This window comes from Hippoglossus hippoglossus, chromosome 15, assembly GCF_009819705.1.
Source record: "Hippoglossus hippoglossus isolate fHipHip1 chromosome 15, fHipHip1.pri, whole genome shotgun sequence".
In the NCBI taxonomy this organism is placed as follows: Eukaryota; Metazoa; Chordata; class Actinopteri; order Pleuronectiformes; family Pleuronectidae; genus Hippoglossus; species Hippoglossus hippoglossus.
In genome coordinates, this window is record NC_047165.1 from 15,408,557 (window position 1) to 15,435,098 (window position 26,542).

General features: G+C 42.4%; 1 protein-coding gene across 3 annotated transcripts in view; it reads right to left on the reverse strand.

Annotated features, from left to right (window-relative positions):
• Positions 1 to 7,457: 7,457 nt before the first annotated feature.
• unc5b (unc-5 netrin receptor B) overlaps positions 7,458 to 26,542 on the reverse strand; it is a 49,648-nt gene continuing 30,563 nt past the window's right edge. Inside the window, exons 2-17 of one of the 3 annotated variants that reach the window (XM_034609783.1) lie at positions 23,762 to 23,992; positions 23,289 to 23,432; positions 22,741 to 22,844; positions 21,580 to 21,760; positions 21,305 to 21,472; positions 20,755 to 20,919; positions 18,116 to 18,148; positions 15,617 to 15,811; positions 14,829 to 15,197; positions 14,633 to 14,720; positions 14,187 to 14,361; positions 13,864 to 14,103; positions 11,983 to 12,132; positions 11,110 to 11,274; positions 10,832 to 11,010; positions 7,458 to 10,201 (exon numbers count right to left, since the gene is read on the reverse strand). In XM_034609783.1, coding sequence (XP_034465674.1) covers positions 10,036 to 10,201; positions 10,832 to 11,010; positions 11,110 to 11,274; positions 11,983 to 12,132; positions 13,864 to 14,103; positions 14,187 to 14,361; positions 14,633 to 14,720; positions 14,829 to 15,197; positions 15,617 to 15,811; positions 18,116 to 18,148; positions 20,755 to 20,919; positions 21,305 to 21,472; positions 21,580 to 21,760; positions 22,741 to 22,844; positions 23,289 to 23,432; positions 23,762 to 23,992 — 2,753 coding nt within the window. In that variant the 3' untranslated portion in view covers positions 7,458 to 10,035. The remainder of the gene's footprint in view (positions 10,202 to 10,831; positions 11,011 to 11,109; positions 11,275 to 11,982; positions 12,133 to 13,863; positions 14,104 to 14,186; positions 14,362 to 14,632; positions 14,721 to 14,828; positions 15,198 to 15,616; positions 15,812 to 18,115; positions 18,149 to 20,754; positions 20,920 to 21,304; positions 21,473 to 21,579; positions 21,761 to 22,740; positions 22,845 to 23,288; positions 23,433 to 23,761; positions 23,993 to 26,542) is intronic. The other 2 variants (XM_034609784.1, XM_034609785.1) reach the window with 2 other exon arrangements.

Here is a 26,542-nt window from a genome sequence, read left to right on the forward strand (position 1 = left end):
AAAATTAAATAAAATTAAATTGAAATAAAAAAAATTAAATAAAATCCGTCCGTCTGTCCGTCCCAAAAAAAGAAAAATACGGAAAGACAGACGGACGAAAATCCGTCCGTCTGTCCGTCCCAAAAAAATATATATATACGGACAGACATACGGACGAAAATCCGTCCGTCTGTCCGTCCCAAAAAAAGAAAAATACGGAAAGACAGACGGACGAAAATCCGTCCGTCTGTCCGTCCCAAAAAAATATATATATACGGACAGACAGACGGACGAAAAAAAAAACAATTAAATAAAATAAAATTGAAATAAAAAAAATTAAATAAAATCCGTCCGTCTGTCTGTCCCAAAAAAAAAAAAAAAATACGGACAGACAGACGGACGAAAATCCGTCCGTCTGTCCGTCCCCCAAAAAAAAATATACGGACAGACAGACGGACGTAAAAAAAAAAAATTAAATTAAATAAAATTGAAATAAAAAAAATTAAATAAAATCCGTCCGTCTGTCCGTCCCAAAAAAAAAAAATACACGGACAGACAGACGGACGAAAATCCGTCCGTCTGTCCGTCCCCCCAAAAAAAAAAAATATGGACAGACAGACGGACGAAAAAAAAAAAAATTAAATAAAATAAAATTGAAATAAAAAAAATTAAATAAAATCCGTCCGTCTGTCCGTCCCAAAAAAACCCAAATATACGGACAGACAGACGGACGAAAATCCGTCCGTCTGTCCGTCCCAAAAAAAGAAAAATACGGACAGACAGACGGACGAAAATCCGTCCGTCTGTCCGTCCCAAAAAAATATATATATACGGACAGACAGACGGACGAAAAAAAAAACAATTAAATAAAATAAAATTGAAATAAAAAAAATTAAATAAAATCCGTCCGTCTGTCCGTCCCAAAAAAAAAAAAAAATACGGACAGACAGACGGACGAAAATCCGTCCGTCTGTCCGTCCCAAAAAAAAAAAAATATACGGACAGACAGACGGACGAAAAAAAAAAAAATTAAATAAAATAAAATTGAAATAAAAAAAATTAAATAAAATCCGTCCGTCTGTCCGTCCCAAAAAAAAACAAATATACGGACAGACAGACGGACGAAAATCCGTCCGTCTGTCCGTCCCAAAAAAAGAAAAATACGGACAGACAGATGGACGAAAATCCGTCCGTCTGTCCGTCCCAAAAAAATATATATATACGGACAGACAGACGGACGAAAAAAAAAAAATTTAAATAAAATAAAATTGAAATAAAAAAAATTTAATAAAATCCGTCCGTCTGTCCGTCCCAAAAAAAAAAAAATATACGGACAGACAGACGGACGAAAATCCGTCCGTCTGTCCGTCCCAAAAAAAAAAATATACGGACAGACAGACGGACGAAAATCCGTCCGTCTGTCCGTCCCCCCCAAAAAAAATATATACGGACAGACAGACGGACGAAAAAAAAAAAAAAATAAATAAAATAAAATTGAAATAAAAAAAATTAAATAAAATCCGTCCGTCTGTCCGTCTCAAAAAAAAAAAATATACGGACAGACGGACGGACGAAAATCCGTCCGTCTGTCCGTCCCCACAAAAAAATATACGGACAGACAGACGGACGAAAATCCGTCCGTCTGTCCGTCCCCCAAAAAAAAAAATATACGGACAGACAGACGGATGAAAAAAAAAAAAATTAAATAAAATTAAATTGAAATAAAAAAAATTAAATAAAATCCGTCCGTCTGTCCGTCCCAAAAAAAGAAAAATACGGAAAGACAGACGGACGAAAATCCGTCCGTCTGTCCGTCCCAAAAAAATATATATATACGGACAGACAGACGGACGGAAATCCGTCCGTCTGTCCGTCCCAAAAAAAGAAAAATACGGAAAGACAGACGGACGAAAATCCGTCCGTCTGTCCGTCCCAAAAAAAAAAAATATACAGACAGACAGACGGACGAAAAAAAAAACAATTAAATAAAATAAAATTGAAATAAAAAAAATTAAATAAAATCCGTCCGTCTGTCCGTCCCAAAAAAAAAAAAAATACGGACAGACAGACGGACGAAAATCCGTCCGTCTGTCCGTCCCAAAAAAAAAAAAATATACGGACAGACAGACGGACGAAAAAAAAAAAAATTAAATAAAATAAAATTGAAATAAAAAAAATTAAATAAAATCCGTCCGTCTGTCCGTCCCAAAAAAAAACAAATATACGGACAGACAGACGGACGAAAATCCGTCCGTCTGTCCGTCCCAAAAAAAGAAAAATACGGACAGACAGATGGACGAAAATCCGTCCGTCTGTCCGTCCCAAAAAAATATATATATACGGACAGACAGACGGACGAAAAAAAAAAAATTTAAATAAAATAAAATTGAAATAAAAAAAATTTAATAAAATCCGTCCGTCTGTCCGTCCCAAAAAAAAAAAAAATATACGGACAGACAGACGGACGAAAATCCGTCCGTCTGTCCGTCCCAAAAAATAAAATATACGGACAGACAGACGGACGAAAATCCGTCCGTCTGTCCGTCCCAAAAAAAAAAAAATATACGGACAGACAGACGGACGAAAATCCGTCCGTCTGTCCGTCCCCCAAAAAAAAAATATACGGACAGACAGACGGACGAAAATCCGTCCGTCTGTCCGTCCCCCAAAAAAAAAAATATACGGACAGACAGACGGACGAAAAAAAAAAAAATTAAATAAAATTAAATTGAAATAAAAAAAATTAAATAAAATCCGTCCGTCTGTCCGTCCCAAAAAAAGAAAAATACGGAAAGACAGACGGACGAAAATCCGTCCGTCTGTCCGTCCCAAAAAAATATATATATACGGACAGACATACGGACGAAAATCCGTCCGTCTGTCCGTCCCAAAAAAAGAAAAATACGGAAAGACAGACGGACGAAAATCCGTCCGTCTGTCCGTCCCAAAAAAAATATATATATACGGACAGACAGACGGACGAAAAAAAAAACAATTAAATAAAATAAAATTGAAATAAAAAAAATTAAATAAAATCCGTCCGTCTGTCTGTCCCAAAAAAAAAAAAAAATACGGACAGACAGACGGACGAAAATCCGTCCGTCTGTCCGTCCCAAAAAAAAAAAAATATACGGACAGACAGACGGACGAAAATCCGTCCGTCTGTCCGTCCCCCAAAAAAAAAATATACGGACAGACAGACGGACGTAAAAAAAAAAAATTAAATTAAATAAAATTGAAATAAAAAAAATTAAATAAAATCCGTCCGTCTGTCCGTCCCAAAAAAAAAAAAATACACGGACAGACAGACGGACGAAAATCCGTCCGTCTGTCCGTCCCCCCAAAAAAAAAAAATATGGACAGACAGACGGACGAAAAAAAAAAAAATTAAATAAAATAAAATTGAAATAAAAAAAATTAAATAAAATCCGTCCGTCTGTCCGTCCCAAAAAAACCCAAATATACGGACAGACAGACGGACGAAAATCCGTCCGTCTGTCCGTCCCAAAAAAAGAAAAATACGGACAGACAGACGGACGAAAATCCGTCCGTCTGTCCGTCCCAAAAAAATATATATATACGGACAGACAGACGGACGAAAAAAAAAACAATTAAATAAAATAAAATTGAAATAAAAAAAATTAAATAAAATCCGTCCGTCTGTCCGTCCCAAAAAAAAAAAAAAATACGGACAGACAGACGGACGAAAATCCGTCCGTCTGTCCGTCCCAAAAAAAAAAAAATATACGGACAGACAGACGGACGAAAAAAAAAAAAATTAAATAAAATAAAATTGAAATAAAAAAAATTAAATAAAATCCGTCCGTCTGTCCGTCCCAAAAAAAAACAAATATACGGACAGACAGACGGACGAAAATCCGTCCGTCTGTCCGTCCCAAAAAAAGAAAAATACGGACAGACAGATGGACGAAAATCCGTCCGTCTGTCCGTCCCAAAAAAATATATATATACGGACAGACAGACGGACGAAAAAAAAAAAAATTAAATAAAATTAAATTGAAATAAAAAAAATTTAATAAAATCCGTCCGTCTGTCCGTCCCAAAAAAAAAAAAATATACGGACAGACAGACGGACGAAAATCCGTCCGTCTGTCCGTCCCAAAAAAAAAAATATACGGACAGACAGACGGACGAAAATCCGTCCGTCTGTCCGTCCCCCCAAAAAAAATATATACGGACAGACAGACGGACGAAAAAAAAAATAAATAAATAAAATAAAATTGAAATAAAAAAAATTAAATAAAATCCGTCCGTCTGTCCGTCTCAAAAAAAAAATATATACGGACAGACGGACGGACGAAAATCCGTCCGTCTGTCCGTCCCCACAAAAAAATATACGGACAGACAGACGGACGAAAAAAAAAAAAATTAAATTAAATTAAATTGAAATAAAAAAAATTAAATAAAATCCGTCCGTCTGTCCGTCCCAAAAAAAAAAAAATATACGGACAGACAGACGACAATGCACAGTGGAGTTATGACAACATCGTCTCCTTTGGCGAAGGATGAACCTTTGCCGCACCTCAATGTTCACACGGTTTGAGGAAATGTCACAATTCTGACCATGGTCCAATGACTTGACTGAGCTCTTTTGAGCTGTATATTGTAAAGCAGCTAGGAGCAGTTCATCAAAGTAAAAACATGTCACTTCCTGTAGCCAGCAGGTGGCGCTGTGATTTTAAGTCAAGATTTCTATTTGTAGATGTCACCAGGCCGGGACTCTTGTCTTACATGTCTAGTTTGGAACTCGATGCCACGCCACGGTCACACCGTGTGACGAAAAATCGATCTTTGAGGTAGTTTTCATCTCCATCTTCTTGTGATGACACGCATCTCCATATGAAGTTGATCTGATGAAAGCCCTGGGACAAGTACATCAAAGTAAAAATGTGGAAAATGGCCAATATGGCCACTAAATCCAAAATGGCAGGCTTCCTGTTGCTTTTTTCCCATTGCACCTCTGACCTTTTTTGTTTGTCTTGTCATGATACACCTGGGCTACGATTTTTGTGAAGATCGGTGAAAGCTAACTGAGGGGCTTTTCCTTAGATGGCGCTGTTGAGCCATTTTTCCACGCCCATTTCAAATTACTCCAGAATACTTTTTGGGGTTTTGAATTCCCTGCAAACTTTGGTAACAATTTGAGCATGTCTAGGCCCTGAAAAAGCCTCAAAAGGGAAATACAAATCCTTCGAAATACAATAGGGCCTCCCACCGGAGTAATAATATCTGATACAAAAAAAGTATGTTACATGAATGGGCTACCACTTTCAGAAATAGAAATGTAAATATTGGAGAAACTTAACTGAGTCAAACTGAGTTTTGTTTTGAACTTTGGCTACTACAAAGCTCATGAAATGAAAAAACACAATACACCAAAAAAAGTTAAAAACATAGAATTAAAAACATACATATCCATGAGAAACTGTGCTTATTATAGGATGTTGTTTGTTGGCTTTACTTTTTCTATATTGAAATGTCAATGGTTTTTGATTTGATCTAAATACAGAGATTTGATTCATCTAAAGTTAGCTTTGTGAGAAATGCACAAATCTAATAGTTACAAATTGTAGAGCATTTATTTTATGTTTCTTCATGAGAAAGTTGTCAGTTATTTTCTATTGATATTGTTTTTGTTTGTCTTTTATTAATCTGACAAAAAAACACACTGAGATATGATTTTTTTTTTAATGTATGGCAATTAAAATCTAGCTAGCGTATACAAAAATCCCTCACGTTGTAAGTATTTTTCTGTTTATTATATTTGTTGTACCATTGTGTGTACAGGCTCATCGACAGTGGAGAGGTGTGCAGTACTAATATGTACCAGTGGAGGGCACTAGAGGGCAGCATGTTAAATACCAATCACTGCACCCCTCTGGTTTATGAAAAATATTTAATGAAAGGTATTTAAAAAAATAATTCTTCACTGTGAAACATGACACCAAATGAATTTGTGTTTGGCTGGAATGAAAAGCTGCAGACTCCCAGTTCTCTGAGTAACATGAGTGGACACCACTGAACTAATCCCTGTTAAATGAGACACTGTCCAAACATGGAGCCATTTTCTAAATCACAGCTGCTTAACTGTTCTTTCCCCTCGGCAACGACACATCTTATTGTGAAGGACCAATCTGCACAAGTGTTGTACTGCAAAATATATTTTTTCTTTGCAGCCTAAAACCAAATACATCCTCCCTGAATGTGTATTGTAAAACTAAAACAGTGCTTTCACAAAGGGAATTCATAACATCACAGTGTAAACCTTCGATACTTAATGTGTCAGTGCAGACTTTTAGATGAGCTATATTGATTACCAGTGTAATGTCATAATGCAGAAGAAGGATTTGTGATGAAAATGTGTGTGTTTGCATAATCTGGCATCAATATGTTCTCAGATTAGTTTAAATTGGTCTCACAGTTGATTTATTCCCGTGTAAAGTAACAGAAACATGTCGTACAGGGGAGGGGCCGAAGCAGCTCTTATATACGACCCCTGCCTGAATAAAAGGATGAATTCAGTCATGCACTGCAGGGTGGCACATCAGTCCTCAATTAGCAGTGCATCTAATGAAGCAGGTGCAAAGTGTCGCCTGCCATTAAGAGCATAGTGCAGCTCACACTCGCTTCAGATGACTTACTGGGATATTTGTCCTCGATATAAGAGCCTCATCTGATAAATCCCCACACATTCAGCAGTCATAAAAACAGGCTGAAGTCAGTTCTAAAGGCCCAGAGTCGCTCCTCAAAGGCCACTATTAGTGTCTGTAAAACCTTGTTAATTTGAAGGCCGGACAGCTTGCCAGGGAAAAGCTTTCAAAGCTAAATGGTCCTACAGGGAATTTTCCCAATGAGGTGTGACGAAAAGAGGGGACAGGTTGAGCAGCTCTACATTTTCTGTGAAAATGTGGTGTAATTGATAAAAACACAGACTCTATTTAACGGTGACCTTGCCCTGATAAGAAGCAGGAAACACCGGAAGCTGCCCCGACATTGTTTGGTTTTTTGTAAGAACAAGTTTGACTTAAATGACAACAAACAGAAACTAGAATGGCACTCAGTAGAGGGCACACCTCTCCCATAGCCCAACAGTCACCTTAAACTCAATCAAGCTGCACCAGATTTCACACACTCATAGATATCAGTTACCTTAAATGTGCCAGATTTATCGATCATTTATTATTATTACCTGGGAAAATGGTGTAAATGAGAGACGTGATATCTCTCAATGATAATGAACGTGATAAAAAATTCCTGGATCTACCATCTGATCTGGATCCGCACCAAAATTTAACGGCTTCCTCCCTGATCCATATCGAATCCTTCCACCAAGTTTTATGGAAATCCGTTTTTTGTGTAATCTTGATCACAAAAAAACATACAAACCAACAAACAAACAAACAAACAGGGTTAAAAACATGACACACTGGGCAGAGGTAATAATGCAAACACTGTTGTTAAACTAAGAAATATAATTTATTGCATAAAAATTGTATTTAGTTACAAGTAAGAAGGCTAGACGTTTATTTACAATTGGTACTTTACAGAGATAAAATAATGTCACTGATTCGATTCTGTTTTTCTTTTTTTGTAAAAATGTCTGACTTCTTGAACAAAAGGCTGAAGTTTTCTCTTGCACGGGAACATGGTAGAATCCAGTCCTAGTTCCAGCACGAACGATCCAGAGCTATGGCTGAAAAATCCAACAGATACTCAAGAAATCCGGACGAATAAACACTGCGGTCTACAGCTAGCAAGTCTCTGTAACAAGATTCGAGGAAAGAAAATAGTCCTGCAGAGTTCAGGGATCCAAAGTACTGAACTGGTTGAGTTCAGATTGAGTTCCTCACAGGCAAAGATCTGCAGGGCTCGAGTTCATAGTGTTAGTCACAAACTTGTGCTGTGGACATTGCACCAGTTTTCTTCTTCCACGTGTGCTTTTTCCTTTCTCAGTAGTTGCTCTCTTTGTCGGTTGATCCAGATGGAGGATTCTCACAGACATTTACCATCAGCACTCTTAAACCTTTTCACAATACAAAAACAAAACCCTGTCATTGCCCTGGGCTGAAAAAATAGAATTACTCTTCCAGGAAACAAAAGAATTCAAAATGCTTTGCTTTTCTTTTGTACTTGCATAGCACTTACAAAGAGAAATGACAGACCTTGAGTGTGTGCACACACTGTTTTTGCACATCCACCTGCCCACACACACACTCTCACACACACGTATATATTTTCAGTCCATTCACACTAAGCAGTGTTGTGACTCACTGCTGGAGAGGAGGGATACTGCCTGTGTTTTGGTTTTAGTGGTTTCAAAGACATGAACACTTTTTTTCTCTTTTGCTCTCCAGGGAGAAAAGGATTCAATAACACACACAAATTAACTAACGACGATGATGTTACTGACGACAGCGTTTTCAATTCTTGACCCAAGATAAACTGACAGAACGATATTGATAATGCGAGTAGCTTGAGGGGCCCTGACCACAAAGCAGGCGGCTTAGTAAAGAGGTTAACAATGTGTTATCAGATTAAGAGGCGGGAGACATAATGAGCGTCATGGCGATGCGCTGACAGATGGACACGCGTAGATAAATGGCGTACAGAGAATAGATGGAAACATAATTCAGTTAGTGTTGAGGTAAATTTTATGGGCCCTTGCTGCCTAGTTGATTCAAGGCGAGGCTAATCTATTCTGCAATATTCATCTCTGAGCAGTGGAAACCGCCCTCAGTCACAGGAAAGCAAAACGCCTATAAAATACAGTGACGTCATTTGACATTTGACCACCTCTAATCATGTTATACAGTTCATATTTTTACTTTTTGAATAGATACACATTTTTATTAATAACAAATAAACATGAGACAGCCACTGTGCCCCACTGTCTCCCATTTGGCCGGCAGAAATAAAAATAACACACAGCAGCTCAGTAGCCTAAAGAAGCCCAAATGATAAAACTGCGTCTATACGATCGTGACAGTAATGACAATGGAAAAACAAAAAAATCCACAAATGGATAATAACTTATAGAGCGTTCCCCAAAGGAAACTTTTAAGAGATGACCAGAATGCTCTCCCGCAGTTTATTCTCAACAGATCGGAGGAGTGTGGCGGCGCGATAGAGGAATGCAAGGAGAGATGAAAGAGGAACGCCCATGTGAGTCGGAAAGATGTGCCAAGGCTTTGAGGCATTTGTTGGTGCTGTACAATATAAAGAGTCAGCCGGTCGAGTTATCCACCAATTCTTAAAGCACACTTCAAACAACAGAATTCGCCCTCCCACCACAAAGAGGAGGCACCTGTTGTTAAAAAAATAAAAAAAAATCAGCCCAAAGCTTTAAGCTCGAGGTCTGGAACCATTGAGAACTCCGTGACAGTTGAAGCGGTTAGACCGGAAATCCCAGGATGTCTGATTTGAAGGCGATTAATGACCAGCTTGTCCACGTGCGTCTGTAGCCTGAGGAGGTTGTGGACGGGTCGGTGCTGCCCGTCATTCACTGCTCACACAGAGCGACAGTGGAGAAAACAAAGGCCCCTGCCATGAGGTGAGATGGTGGATAAATCATGCACTTTCATGCTGCCCCTGAAACCTGGGTGATACCATGATAGCATTTGTCTGACTGGGTTATTGTGCGTGCTGAATACATGGATTCTTTTGTATAATATAAAAGAATAGTGTCATTTTCAATCTTTGAAATAACACCAACAGGTGACTTCACACCTATTTTATACCTTTGTTACCCTCGGACTTTCAACTCTTGCATAATATGCAACATTGCTTTGGTGGATTCAAACTGAATCAGTTATCTGAGGATTATGGTTTATGGTGGATTATGGTGGATGCAGCTACGGTGGCTGATCAAGGGCCAGTGGAGAGAAAGCGAGATGAGACAGAGGTAACACAGTACGTGTGGAAACCAAAACGCTCAGGGTGTGCATATTCATAGGCAGGTATTCTTATTTTCATCAAGGTGGTAAAAAAAAAGAAAGGAAAAAAAAAGTCTTGTTTGCTCTCTTGTTCCTTGCCCAATCAACAATCCCCATCTGTTGTCATGACAACTAGCACTTCACTTTTGCCCATTTCCTCCAGTGCAGTCGCCAGAGAGACCAGGTCTGCGTCACCTTGGTGACAGGCTTCCCATAAGTCCAGTAGAACACCTGTGGGGCTGGGCTTTGTTGCAAAGTAGTTCAAGTACCTGAGGAGAAGAAAGACGAGAAGAGCTGTATGGGCAAAGTGGAGGAGGCACGTTATGTTATAATACTGCTGGCTACACTTCATTTTTTAAACTATTATATCTACCCCCTAATTCCACAAACGTCTGTATGAGGAATGCATATCTTGCTACCTTCATTTTATCAGCTTCACATTATTGTTAATGGTGCAAGGAAGTGAAGTGTAGAATTTGGTGCGATTTGAACATAAGATACATTAATACAATTTGAATAATCAGGCAACCAGCGGTCTGTAGCTCTGTAGTTGAAAAGTTGTCAAATAACACCATATATCTTATATATAAGTCAAATATGTGAACAGTAATAAAACAAATTCAGTTTCATTTTATTAAAAACATCGATATTAAAATCTCTGTTTATATAAATACATTTATTCAATGACTGATTTCAAGCCTCTATCCAGTTCTATCAGCTTATAACTCTTTTTTTTTTTTACAGTTGCCTGTAATTTGTGCTCATCAACCCTAACCAACAACCCGAACTTCTAGCCCTTTTAAAACCATACGCCAAACTTTAGACACATGACACGGATCTATCACTGCCAGCCTGACCATGCTGTCTTTCACACATTAAACCTGTGAGGCTGATCTGACCTGTCAAAGCCCAGACTGCGTGCCAGTAGCCTCCAGTCACACCCGCGAGCGCTGGGTGCATCCAAACTGGCACAGATCTTCTGGCGGATGGAGTCAGGCAAGCGAAAGGCATAGGGTCCCACTTGAGAGGAGTGCAGGCAGGTGCCTCCTGAGGGGAGGGGCGAGTGCGGCGGTAAAGTCTGGAAACAAAAGGGAGGTTTGTTTTGTTTGCTTTTTTGGCAGGACTGTGTGGCTTCACATAGCAGTTATCTAGATCTGTGTTTAGCTGTCACCATTACCTCCTGGATGTCTGTATGCAGCTGGAATATCTGTCCCTCCCCTTCCACCTGTCGGACGCAGATCTTACAGATGAGCTGCGACACGGCCAGGCTGCCTCTCTCCAGGCTGAAGGTGCAGTGCAGAGGTCTCTGACTGCCGCTCCAAATGTGATAGAATGGGATCTCCTGTCACATTAAGAAAAGCGGTTAAGTGAGAATCCGGACGAAAAGGGTCTACGTGGTGATTAAAGTGCCTTCGTCCTGCATGAACAGCACAATCAGCGACAATCTAGAACACCGTTTCCATTCGAGGAGTGTGCACTATTTTTATTTTGGTACTGGGTGCCTCCAGCAACTGGGTCTCGGAGTGTCAAAGCACAATTTATTTCTAAAGCGCACTGTCCATGAATTAGAAACACTATCAGATTGGCCGTTTGTTTATTCAGAGAAGGTTCCGACTGCAATCTCAGTTCTGCCGCCAAGAGAATGCAGCAGAGAGTTTCCATGTTTACAACAGCACTGACTTCTATAAAGTCCACAGGCTGTTTTCTCTGAGAAAATAAACCATTCTGCTCAAGTGAAAACAGGATGTTTTGCTTGCTAATTTTAAAGTAACACTGACAATCCATTGGTAGAAATTTTAAGCTTCATTTAACAAATATAATACTCAAATAACATGTCATATATTTCATGTAACATGCTCTGACCACATTTTTTGAATAAGAAGAAGAAATTATAATTTTAACCTTAAAATAGTCACACACAAAAAACATGTGGCCTCTTTGTCACAGTAAAAAAAATTGGACATGAGCTGCTTAATTAATTGAACTGATTCAATTAACCAAAAAAGGGAACTGATATTTTGAGTATGTGAAATTTGGTGCATTAGGTCACCTGGTACTTGGCCAGTAGTTTGCTCCTCCAGTGGGTGTGGGGGATGTCGTGGATGGACAGGCGCAGGTTGTGGTAGCTGTCTTTGAAGAGCAGCGGCTTGGGATCCTCCAGCAGAACTCCACCCAGACTCCTTTCCAAATCTAGCACCTCCTGCACATGGGGTGGAGAGGAGAGGAGAAGACGGGCTTTTAGGAACATGCTCATTTGATCACTTTTATTATGGGTTTATAATTCTAACACATTGGAGAGCATACTTTTTAAAATGCTAAATTAAAATGTGTCGTGCACTCTCGGAGTCGGCGTCCCCAAATGGATATATGTGAGAGCTAACAGTCTGAAAGCTGTTTAAACTCCAGCAGCCAGGAACCATGTGATGTGATGCCAGTAAAACTGAACGCAGCACGCTCGTGTTTACTACCCCGGCTGGTCTGTGAACACTTCACACAAAAGGGACCGCGAGAGGGAAAATATTTAACGTCAGTCATTCCAACTTTGACTGGATGCTCATTTGCTGTTTGGTATGGAGCTTGTATTGTGCTGAGCTATTTTGAGGCATCTGTTGGGACCGAAAAGATCCAATAAGTGACGCCACCAGAATGTAATTTGAAGAATCTGCAGGATCAGTTTGAACGGGAGGGTGATCCTCTATATCCCTGAACCACTGTAGAAATAAGCTATATTAACTTTTACTGTTATTATCATGTGTCACGCTTCAATTTCACAACACCCATCTTCTATTTATACTTTGTTTTATTATATTTCATGTAGTACTTATTGGTTTTGCATGTCCAGGACCTCTGCGTAGATTTATCTGTCTTTTATTTGGATTTCCTTCATTTTTTAACCCTTTAGATAAATTACAGAAATATACATAACATATACATACATAAATTGTTTGTGACATTATAGAACCAAACCAGGCTCTTCTATAGAGACGCAGCTATAACTGATCATTTTAAAGGCAACATGCAGTGCAGCTTTAAGTTAATCTAAGGTACTGCAGGTAAATTTAACCAATTCATGTCTGTAAACGCTCCCTTGGTTGTGTCCAGAGCATGTGTGGAATAAAAAGATGCCGCTGTCGATGTGCTGTAAATAAAAGGATGTGATCTTTGCAGATTAATCAATGCCTCACGTCCTGCCTCTGCCTGCTGCACCACCCCCCCTCACCTGACGCTCTGGAGATTTCTTTGTTGTTGTGAATGCGTCTTATTGGAGAATCTCCTGCTGCGTTGTAGATGTTCCGGAGGACATGTCGGCTATACGGCTACACACATTCTTACAATGCTTCTATACACACACTGCGGTAAAGCCTTCAGGGGCAAACCAGAGTTCAATGTCTTGCCTAAGGACACTGCAGCACGGACTGGAGGAGCCGGGGATCAAACCACAGATCTACTGGTGGATAACCTGCACTACCTCCTGAGCCAATGACACCAGAGCCTTTGTGGCTCCAGACAGAGCAGTCAAAAATGATCTGAATCTGCTTTAGTTGGGGGTACAAGTGAAACAAAATCTTTGTTTTGATCACCTCTTTTTGAGAATTGCTGCACAAAGATACATTAGCTGCCACTAGCTCAACGCACCTGAATCTCCACCAGAACTGTTGGCAGACCAGTTACCCTGTGAGTAATGTAGGTGCCAAGATTTGACAAGAAAGAAGAATGAGTGGAAGAAAAGAAGACAATATCGCTGGCTCTGCTGCATTAATTCTGATCCTTTTCATGTCCAATACTGTTACAGGAGTGAAATGCTGATTGGGTTGAGAAGCCTTTGAAATGTTTAACTACAGCTACAGAATTTGCAGCGTCACACAATAAAAAACCCAGAAAGACACACTAGAAGAATAAAGGTTAAGAAACACACACACAAAATCAGTACCTTGAGGGCATGCGGGGTGTCATGGATGCAGTAGATCCTGAGGCTGTAGTCCAGCGAGAGGCACGGTGCTCGGGGGGCGAACAGAGCCAGCTGCAGGCGTTTGCAGGCGGGCTGTGGAGGACAGGACTGACCCACCAGGCCGTACGTCCCCAGCTGCTCCATGAGCACGTGACAACATTCCTCCTCCAGTTGCAGGTAGCAAGGAGACGACAAAGTCTCTTCGCCCACCGTCAGCACCTCCTGAAGAAGAAGCAGGGTTCAGTGACTCAACATCAGCCTAAACGTGATCGCCATTATTTGATTCCAGTTTTAAGCTGTCTGACCTCCCACGCCCCCTGGTGCGTCTGCGTCTTTAGTGTGAGGGTCCAGTCGGGTGTGGGCGTGTCTAGCTGAGCACAGTGGGGCAACGTGAGGACCACAGGACGGTTCAGCAGCATGCCGGACGGACCGCAGCTCACCACAGGACTTAGTACAGTCTGACTGCCCTCTGAGGGTAGCCTGTAAATGTCCCACGCACACACACGGAGAAAACAGTTGGAGAAAACATCACACTTCATTTACAAAAGAACAAAGGGAATATCAGACCTCCAGAGAATTGGCAAGAAATCAATCTACTCAAATATCCATGTAGAATTCAAGTCAAGTGGGATAACTTCCAAATAATTGTCTCGTGATTTGCAGTAGGCAAGGCTTGCATGGGAAAGCTTGAGAATGAAGTATATTCTGCTTCGTGGTTGCAAAAGAAATGAATGTAACAGACGGCACTCACGTTGTTTTGTCCCACTTGTTGATAATGAGGTACATCTCGTAGAACTTGCCCTGGGGGATTGTGCCAGGGGGGACCAGCAGACTCACACCTGAGGCAGAAGGTGTCATGACTTATCTTGTCTTATGTGTGACACGTCATTGCTCAACAACAGGAGCACACAAATCTTCCAATTTGTGCATGAAACGACAGTTGTTACCTGTGTTGGGGATGGTGAGGCGTCCTCCCAGGTTACCCATGGTGGCGCTGGTGCTCAGCCCGGGCTCTCTGGACAGCGTGTGACTGTGGTAGTCTCGCTCTCTACCCACAGTGCCCACCGACTTCAGGCTGAGGATCTCCCCGTCGCTGATGACCATGTCGGCGGGGAGCTCCATGGAGGAGAGTGTGGAGGAGTTGTACACCTTGATTTTGAGACTGGGCAGGGCGTCCAGCAGGGGCGAGGTGGTCATAGGGATCTTGTGGGGGCTGTCGTTGACCACGTGCTGCAAGGAGAAGAGCGGCCCACGGAAAGTCCCAGCTGTGGCTGTCAGATCCGGAGGAGCTGAGGGATGCAGATGGTGAGGGTTATCTGCGGACACAGGAGAGGAGATGCCTGCTTATCACCAGAAAGGACACAGGCAGGACGGAGAGCGCAGAGAGTGACGCGAGTGAAACGGATTCATGCTAATTACTATTTGATGGCAAGACCAAGTGGAGTGATACCATAGCAAATGCTTAGAATGTAAAAAATAGAATGCAGTAAAGAATGGAGACGTGTTGAAGCGAGAGGAGATAAAAGAGAATTAATTTATGGGCTGCTATAAATAGCTGCGTGATAATTAAATTAATTGTGAAGAAGTGAAGAAGATTAGTGAAAACAAGAAAAGTTGTGAAAACAAACACAATGATTAAAAAAGAATAATGGATTGAATGAATGTGTGTGTGTGTGTGTGTGTGTGTGTGTGTGTGTGTGTGTGTGTGTGTGTGTGTGTGTGTGTGTGTGTTTACCTTGTCTGGGAGGCTTGTAGTTGCCGGGGTGGAAAGCAGTGGTGAGGGCGGACGAGGAATCTGTGATGTCTCCGTGGAGATGGCGCCTTCTGCGGCGATAAGCGAGCCCTCCCACGCACAGCGCCAGGATCACGCACAACAGCAGGGCCACCACCAGACCAGCGTAAACTGCTACACCCATACCTGGAGCTAGCGCTGAAAAGAATGACAACAATGAGAGTTAGGAGACACATATGAAAAAAACAGACAGACACAAATGCACTGGAAACACAGAGGAAAACCATTCAGGAAGGAAGGAAGGGGAAAGGAAAATTCATTTATGAGATGTCATCTGATTTGCTGCTGGAAATAGTATAAATTAGTTGTTAGGGTATTAGCTAGTGCTGACAAGATTAGTCAATTAAGTAATTAGTCGATCAACAGGGTATAAATAACTTTCCTCCTCAAATCATCGTATCAATGCTAAATCAATATCTTTAATGCGACAGATCAAGAGACGAAGACATCATCTTGCACAATGGGATATTTTGCTCATCTATACTGTCTGACATGTCTGACTTCCTGATTAAACCCCCAAAATAACCAACAAATTAATCAGCGATGAAAATGGTTCCAGCCCTTATCTTACAGATAGGTTCATATTTTTTCATGTCTATCTTGAGACAACACTGACAAGACCACTCGGGCATTAAATGAGATGTCGGTAGCTTTAATTTCTCGTCATGTCCACACCGAGTTCTAGGAGATCCGTCCTCATACTTGATATCTATGTAGCAGATGAAGGACAAAACTCAGAGTGCTTGTTCTATGTGAAAATACTCAGAAGTTCTTGCTGAAGCTGATGTGAGGCCTCAGCAGTCGGAGTAAGTCGGATTAAGTGTGTATCTGCCAAAAATAAAGATCGTTTTGAATTTCATGCAGAGGGTAAACGTTACATCCAATTTAAAAAGTTGTGGAAAGAGATCCCTGGTGAAGTAAGACCCCCTGTGATGAGCTATTGGCATTGGAAGTTAGAAAACGAGCTTCAGCTGAAACCTTATAATGCATTTTTCCACAGAACTAGGACAGTGGACTTTGTCCAACCATCTGTTACATTGGAATTGCATTAGGGAGGAGATCGCTCCACCGCCAGCAGAGAGAGGAGCCACAATCACGGTGACGGATGACTCTTTCAGTGTACGTGTGGACGTGTGAGTGTTGTTTTAAGATAGACTGAAAATGTGAAGCTATTCTTTAACTATGGCAGCCGGCTCCATCCTTTTTCTCTATGTTGTGAGTGGTCAGCAGGAACACCGCGGCCTCCTCTTCCACACAAGCAGAGCCAGGCTCAACCCAGACACGTGAGCCAGTCACACCACAGCAGAAAAGACAAGGAGAGAAGTTGGCCGGAGAGAAAGAGAAGAAAAAAAAAAAGAGAGAGAGAGAGAGAGTAGACAGGCTGGATAAAAAAGAGGAGAAGAGAGCTAGAGGAGAGGCAATTTGGCAAAAGGGAGAGGAAGAAGCCTGATAAGGTTGTGATTTGTTGAGAGGACAGAGGGATTATAAGTATGGTGAGGAGAAAGGAGATAAGGATAACAGTGCTTGAGGAAGAGGCCTGTGTTAACTGAGCAGGGGAGAGTGGGGAAGAAGTTGTAGGGGAAGCGTCGACACTACGGAGCAGCAGCGAGGAAGGAAGAACGGGCGAAGAGGAGGAGAGGAAAGCCAGAGGCAGACAGGCTGGCAGAGGAGAGCTCCCATGCTCACGTGGCGCGATGGAACCAAATCTGACAGCCGTCCGCACTTATTACCAGAAACGGAACAATGGCGAATTAGGTGCATTACCGTGGCTGCTCTCCCCTGAGCCCATGTCACATTGAGCAAGAGGAATTACCATCACTTCAAATGTAAACTATATCACAGATTAACGGAAAGTCACACAGAAATCAACTGCCTTTCTCCAGGAAGTTATGACGCCTCCACTGCATAGCATGTGAATCACAGAGTCTCAGCTTATAGACGTGTCCTTTAGCTCCGTCCATCACAGAGCTTGCAGATTTTTCTCTGCGTCATTTTGGGTCAGAAGGAGCTGAACTGGTTCTCTTAGGTTTAACAAATTAGAACATGTATTATATATTACTGTAACCCCCCCCCCCCATGCTACAGTTGCAGCCAGCTGTTATGTAAGTGAAGCAATGTGCAAAAATGAAGCCAGCTCGGGAAACTATGCTACGCTTACTCAACGTAATGGACAGGATGGGTAAACAACGATCGTGAGCCAGCTGGACAAGAAGGTGAGCCGCGGCTTCTTGAGCTCGATCTGAGATGACAACAAAGTGTGGACGGGCAGACTCCACACAAATGATGCACACACTCACATCCACGTGCCAACACAGATACTAGGACTCCTAACCTGTATGAGCACCCACACACACACACACACACACACACACACACACACACACGTACAGTACAAACAGTATGAGGTAGAGAAAGAGTGAAGTCATGGGAAGGTGAACTTACGATGGGTTGCATGTTCAATAGAAATCTTTTTATCTGTTTGAAAAAACAGGAGAAGAAAGGAAGAAAAACATAAAAACATAAAAATGGATGGACTAGTCGTTATGCAAATGAAAGATACAGTAACATAATGCAAAGCAGGAAGTAAACAATACCTCGTCAAAATATGAAAATACAAATGTTAACATAAAGGGCATACAGAGAGCAAGAAAACAGACTTTAAACCCACACAATAAATAGCCCATATCTGGGGATGTGTTACAGAATGTGCAGCATTGTGGAATAATTGTTTACATAATGTAGAGTAGGTGTTGTGGTGATTAGCACTGTCGCCCTGTTCGAGTCCAGGTTTGGCCAGGGTCTCTCTATGTGGAGTTTGCACGTTCTCCCCCGTGTCTTCGAGGCTTTTCTCCAAGTACTAAAACTTCCCCCCGCAGTCCAAAGCCATGCAGATTGCTTGTCTTTATTAAGTTAATTGGAGATTCTGAATTGATAGTAGGTGTGAATGGTGGTTTGTCTCTGTATATTGGCCCTGTGATATGCTGGCTGTGGTGGAAATTCTTGGTGAGGGAAATTAAATAAAAATCCCCACATCAAACTCTCTTTTGTTAATTTATTGAAGCAGGAAATACAACAGAGAATATAAAAAAAAAGAACAAAAGATTATATTTTAAGAATATAATCAAGAATCTATCAAAATCTATCAGATTCTATATCCAGCTGAATAGGACAGAGCTCTCAATACCACAATGTGATGCAGAGGTCTGACAGAGAGGAGTTCACTCCTTCGGATATTTATGATTTTCTAGTGATACAACTATCGTCAGACAGAGGAAACACTTTGAATGATTCTTCCGTTAAAGCAATCAGAACTGGATCATAGCCAGTTCTGCATCTTTGTTTCTTACAAGGTAAAGGAAGGTTCATGCACAAAAAAAGTTCATGGAAAGTTCATGGAGTAGAAAGACATCACATACAAGGTATAGCAGACAGTTAAAATGTCCTTTACACTGGCGACCTGTCCAGGGTTTACCCCGCCTCTTGCCCAATGTCGGCTGGGATTGGCTCCAGCTCCACCTGCGACCCTCAAAAGATATAAGCGGTTTCGACAATGGATGGATGGATGACGTCGAGTACGAGAGGAAATGAGAATAAAATACTATCAGAAATGGGTGTGAAAACGTTTAGGATGTTTTGGATGAGAGCGGTTAAAGATAAAGACAGACGTGAACGAGCGTGGGCCCTGGTGTTGTGTGGTACATGTGGCGACGACGTTGATTTTAAACCATATCTTTCTGATGTAAATCCCACAGGGTATGTTATCACCCTCATCCTGACAGGAACAGTCTTTTCCAACATAAGAGCAACATGAATCATCACTGAGTGAGTGTCGAAAAAACATCTCATCGCTCGAGCATCATCAAAACACCTAAATGTTTCCTCTCTGATCTCTCAAACATCCAGCAGCAATTAAGACTCAGCCAGGATACAGTGACGAGACGAGGATGGTCTGTGGTGTCTCAGAGTATTTTACATTTACGACTCTAGCAGATCCCCAGAGGGATTAACAACAAGTGAAACTCTTGATTGTCAGAGTCAGGATGTCTCCGGGATGTTTGTGACCGCTGGATAATCACATTTAGTGTGGGAAATGAATAAGTCAGTCAGTAACCTGCAGGTTGCAGAGTGACACCTTCACAGAATTTTATACAGCGCAGTGCCTCCCATCTCCCCCTTCTGTCAGAGCGACTCGAGCGCATGTTCTCCTGACGGCCTCCCGAGAACGCTGGGCTCTCTGCAGCCAAATCAGAAAATGTATTTGTCTAATCTGTCTGCTCCGTGGAAGCTGTTTATGTGAGGAGTCGCGTGTAGGTCTGATGGAGTTGAAGCCACATCGCTGCACTTAATGTGGATATGATCCCCCCACCGTCACTCGTGCATTTACAAGGTTTGTGTGTGTGTTCGGATGTGCTGGTTTCTGTGTGTGCATAAGTGTGTACTTGAACGTATCTCACTGCCTCTGTGGATGTGCGTCTCTAAGATTCTAATGCGCTGTCAGTTGGATTCCTCTGAGCTCATCACAGGCTGCACACTGGGCGTCAGTGTGAGTCTGACTCACTCTCATATGCTCTTCCCTGCGCTAATTTTCGACTTGGCCGTGTCATGCTCACTTCCCACTCCATGCGCTTCCTTAGTGTGCACTCGCTCGCTCGCTCTCTCGCTCTCTCTCTCTCTCTTTCTCCTTTTCCATCTGTGCTTTTTAGATGTGGATCACTTTTTCTTTGTGAACCTAAATTCTCCCTTGTGAAACATCTGTCTGAGATCTTCTTTTCATCTCACTCACAACATTTGCACTTTCACATTGCTGCAATTACTAAAGCACCTCGGGAATACAATTCTATACAAAGTAGCTTTGCAATGAAATCCACTGCATAAAACTGAAGCATGAGCAAAGAAATCCCTGCCTCAAAAAACATACTATTATCTGAAGTGAACTGAATTCACCAGATGCTGATCTCTACTAAAGGCAACTTAGGAAGTAGAAGACATTACATGAGGAATTATATATATGAGCTAAATATTTACTCCCTCTTGACATTTAACAACCACCCCAGTTCACATGAATTGATCTGGTGACTTACTACGTGTACACAGCCCCTCAGTGCAGTTTTTGCTCTCCATCATGCTGCCGCTGCAGTGCTTTCCTCCGTTCCTGGGAGGGGGAGCTTGGCACTCGCGGCTGCGCCAGTGGGTGCACTCTGTACCACAGGCAGACCACTTTGCCCACTCTGTCCAGCCTCCATCCACTGGAATGATACAGCGCAGATGTAAGTCATTTAATAGCTAGCCAACAGCTAAATCACTCCAGGTAGAGGGGGAATTGGGCGTGACATTACAGTGTAGGACGATGCATATGTAATGACTGGAAGTGCAAAACTTTTTGGGACTTTGGAGTCAGGGTTGTCTGACACAGGGGCAAAGCAATAAGAACCAAAATGGTGTTTGACAGTAAATGATAACACTGTGTTTCTGATCTATGTGACAAACATGAGGAAATGAGAGAATTTACATGACTGCATGAACAAATGATATTATGAAGTTTTAAAGTTCATTTAGCTATTTCTTTGCCCATTTGGAAAAAATCCCAATATTCCATGTATTATTTAAAATGTAAATAATGCAGATGTTCACCTGGACACAGTGTGGTGCAGGTCACCCTCTGGAAGGGCGGGCCCTCACAGAAGGCTCCACCGTTCAGAGGAGCAGGATTGGTGCAGCTGCGTGTCCGTCGCTGCTGGCCCCGCCCACACTGAGCATTGCACTCTGACCATTCAGTCCAAGAAGACCAACCTCCACTCACTGCCAGAGAGACGGATCAATTAATGGCTAATATACCCAAAAAACATAATTTCATAGTTTTGTATCATGGCTGACATCTATGATGAATGGCAGCAGGTTTGTGTTACCGTAAACGATGAGAGTCGCCGTGCTGCTGCGCCTTCTGGCCCCCACGTTACGAGCCACACACGTGTAGTTTGCCGTGTCTGAGAGTCTGGCCTGTTTTATGATCAGACCATGGTCAATGGTGATCAGGAAGTTGGAGTCCTGTGACGGATCAATGACGTCCTCGTTCTTCAGCCAGTCCACCTGTGAAGAAGCAGGAACAGACACATTCTTGTAAAACTTTTAATGAAAAACTTTGTCGGAAGAATTTTGTGTAGTTTAGACACACTCTCAACCGTCTGTGTTTTTTCTATTCGGACTGAGGGATGGACTAATCCCTTTGGCAGAGATTTCTTCCCATAAATCATTGTAGAAATTACCAGGTGTGTATGCATAAACATGAGTCGGCACAACATACACAGACTCATTCAGTATAGTGTAAAGCCATGACTCAATATTTGATATTTTTTGACACACACTCCATAATAATGGGAATAATATCACAGAAAACGACCACAATTAGTGATCATGATTAAATCCCACTTAAATCTTCCTGTGATCACATAACACTTTCATGCTATGGACTTTCTACGTTACATAATAACCATGCAACAATGCCTGGCAGAACATAAATATAAAAACCTACATTTCGGACTAATTTGTTTTTTATTAAAATATATATTGTTGCACTGCCTTTTATGAGAGAAGTCAAAATGTGTGATGCCGTGTCGTACAGTTGGAGAAGCTTAGTGTTAAAACCTGACACAAAGTGGATTTAAGTTCTGCCTTTTTTTGCTTTGTTGCTCAAATAACTGAGCGTATTATTACTGATCGCGTTATGGTTTAAGGAGGTTTTTTTCTTGATGGTGTCACGTAGCTGGATGCTCTTAAATCTTTCAAACTTCAGTAGCTTGCCCTTTTCCTAGCTCTTGCTTTATGTTGCTGTAAACTGTAGAGCACAAATTAGCACGATCGATTATTGATTAGTTAGCTCTCTGCTTTGTTGTCTCCCTAAAACACATGGACTCGCAAGACACAACAAGATATAAATATATTTGATGTATTTACTGCCTATTTATATCTATAGCATTAATTTAACCCCAATGGGGATGGAAGACTAACATGTGAAAGAGAAAATGAGAGCGGTTAAATGAGTGGATGGGGATGAGGAGGGGGAGATCTACCTCAGCAGCTGGCATGCCCTCCGGGGGGCGACACTGCAGCAGCACCTCCTGCTCCAGCCGCACCTCCCGCCCCAGTGGCTCCTGCTCAAAGTTCTTCCTAAGGTCTGCAGTGGGCAACACAAGTGTAGTCAGTGAATAGTGAAGCCTGCTTCACGACAGCAGTGTGACACCCTGTTTATCTAGGTGACAATGTTTGTCAGACACACACACACACACACACACACACACACACACACACACACACACACACACACACACACACACACACACACACACACACAAGAAAAAGCTCCAAAAAGCCTCTGTTACTCTGTCGTATTTTTTCTTAACACCCTCATAAGCATGCACAGTGTCAATCACCCTGCACACATTACCACAAGGGACTAAGACGGAATGCAACAGCAAGTTTATTTGCATATATACTAAAGCTGACAAGAGAAAAGTCGGAAACATTTGCCCTTCTGCTGTCTCGCTTCCCACTTTTCACTCTCTCTGTCTCCCTCTCTCTCACACAAACACACACACGCACACACACACACAATACTGACATGCAATGCGAACATAGGCACGGTTGCTCTTGGTGGTGCCAGCCGAGCTCCAGGCCACACACTGGCACCAGTAGTCCTCCAGCCCAAACAGCTCCTCCACCTGGGTCCTCGACACAGAGATGTCCACTTCCCTCACCACCAGTCCTGAGCAGAGAGAGAGAAAGAGAGAGAGCGAGAGAGAGAGAGAGAGAGAGAGAGAGAGAGAGAGAGAGAGAGAGAGAGAGAGAGAGTAGTGGGCAGTATTTTTGACAGTGCATATAAATAATGCATTGGCTACAGGCCAAAAGCTGTTAATGTGCACATAAAACCCTATAGGAGCTAATGGATTATGTAGTTGAAAATTATGTATGTAATTGAGTATGATGTTTATGTCTGTGAAATACAAGGTGACATTACTGTGTGGGGTTGTGTTTACAGTACATATCTGTGTCTGTGTGCGTGTGTGTGTGTGTGTGTGTGTGCATGAGTATTACCTGTGATCTGGTCCAGGTTCTCCCTGGTGATGTGATCATTCTGATTGACCCATTCCCCGTTGCACTTGAAGTAGATCTGTGTGGCCGGCGACGCCCGGCACCGCAGCTGGACCGGCCGGTTCTTCACGATGAAAGCATCTTCTGGCTCCAGCAGGAATTCTGGGAGAGGCTCTGCCGGCGCAGACGGGAAGGAGTCGGGCAGCACCTCGGCCTCGCTGTAGTCGCTGCTTTCTGGAAACAAAGAAAAACAGAAGTGGTGAGGATGGAAAGATTTGAGTTAAAGTGCCCTCCTGCTGGAGGCGGTGCAACGAGTCTCCTTCAGTATTTGGATGTCTGCTCCGTGGCTGATCTTGCACTCTGACCTCCCCAACAGGGACGTCAGAGTTACACAAAATGACAAATTTATCCCATGGCGATCAATCTGCTATCACATAACTGGAGGGGGTCGACTGTACGGGTGTGTGACAGCTTGTCTTGTGCGTCTCAATCCAGCTTCAGGGAATGAATGAACAGTTCTGTCAGCTGTGTTGCACTGCATACATTAAGACAACCCAAGTTGGTTTTATAGTTTTTCACTATAAATGCAGCGGCACAGTGACATTTTCGCCTCCCTGTATTTCCAGTAATCTGGTCAATGGCAGCCCCCTGCTCCGGTCTCCCTGGATGAGTCCACGCCTCTCAGCTGGGGAAGGAGCTCGCTGACCTTCCGTGGACAGGTCCTGTTGATCTCACATTTATCCCCTGACATTTACGATGTGACACTTCCCTCGCAGCGATGCCGCCAAGAGCTTCTCCTGGCAGGAAGGACACAATATTTCTGACCTCTTCACTCTGACTTGTTTCTCTAATAATGACGGATAGATCCCGGGCAGTATATCAATGCTGCAGTGTGACTGGCGTCTATTGTTTTCACAGCAGCAGAGAGATTTATGTGTCCACACTAATAACTTTGCCATGTGCTATGTTGTTTTTGTTAAATGTCAAGGGTTGGCACGATAAATACCGCTGACTATGTATTGACATAAGCTGTCGAACACACGAGATCACTTATGATAAGAAGACGATTGGCAAGTCGCGTGGAAAAGACATCAGACGTCCACCAAGTAACGGACATGACAGGATTTCTTTTTATCGCACCCAAGGTCAACAGTAAATTCTCCAACACAAACGAGAGAGAGAGTGTCGGGCAACAGATGCTGGCATTGGACTTATCATATCCGTCAGACTGTCGGTCAGGCCGCAGGGCGACAGAATATGATGCAAGCTCAACCACAACTCATGTGTCCATCAACTGGACACCTGAGCAGAACACAGAAGCACCGACAGAGTGGAGAGGACCCTGTCGTATATCACTTGCAGACAACAGGACTGCAGCCTCCTCTGCCCTGAAGAATGACGTGACTGCAATAGATCTATAGACCTGCGTGAACCCTGGCACATACACACTTTGTCAGGGTGTGAAAATTGAAATGTTTCCTCTCTTTTTAAACGTTTCAACTATTTAACTCTTATCATCACTTTCAGACTTTGCATTTTGGGTAAATCCAACTTCTTATGAATTGTTAATGGGTCTGACCTTCTAATAAAAAACGTTGTTCTGCGTAGGAAAATGATCTGAATTCAATATGCATCAAATGGAAGACTGGAGCGGAGAGCAGGGGATTGACAGGGTCGGCTCCAGTCAGCAGCCTTGTGCACTTTCTTCATTTGACACGCACATGGGTAATTGTTCTTCTCTTACACAGGGAGTCTCTCATAACACTGCACTTTTTCAAATTTCGAGAGCGGGGTGTGAGGGCAGCTGCAGCGGCTTTTCCAGAATATTTAGAGATTTAAACCAGGCTAATTTGCAGAGTTCAGTTTTCAAATCAGTTATGCCACAACCAAGGAACAGGGAAAACTACTTAGAAAGAAAGCATCGCCTATTTTAGGAACATGAGCACTTTGCCACCCCCATCCCGCTGTTCCCCTGATACACTCTGTCTGAGACATTATGGGAACGCAAAGAGGACACGGAGCATGAAGGAAGTCGGAGAGAAAGTTGTGGCAGGACTCAAACTGAGGCCAACAGAGATTCAAGAGGCTGTGCCATCGTCAGGTATTGGGTTTAAGTCTCCTCCAGCATTGAAAGGGCCAGTGGGGATGAGAGTCTGAAGCGACGCTGCCCACAGCCTGGAGCCTGGCAGCGCTGTGGCCGCAGGACGGACAGAAAGAGCAACAGCTGCTCCAGGCCTGACAGCCACCCAGGATGCACCCGTCATCCTCTGTCTGTCTCTGCCTCTCTGCAGCTCGACCCTTTCACAAACACATCCTTGTTCTTCTCCCGTCACTTCTCCTGCCGCTGACTATATTTATACTCTAACCCGTGACCCCAAACTGAACCCTCGTCTCTGCACACGCTCTCTCCCACTGGGCACTGCTGCAAAGGCAGAACATTTTTAATCTGGTGATGATAACAACAAAATCACAAAATATCATGATGTCTCCCAAGTTGAAGAGAAGATTTTTTTTTTTTTACTGTTAAGTGTTTTGCAATAGATATGCCACAAACAGAAACACAATACAAACTTGCAAACACACAAAAACTAATAATTTATCATCAACTGGTTAAACCAATCACAAGCACTGATCAGAATAACAGATGATAACGTCTTGGGGAAAATAAATGCATGACGTTCTGGTTCCATTTACTTTTAATATCACATGGACACACAAGCCCTGACTTTAAGTCATGTGATCTCTGATTGCATTTGTTACCTTTGCCAAGAAGGATGTTTTCAC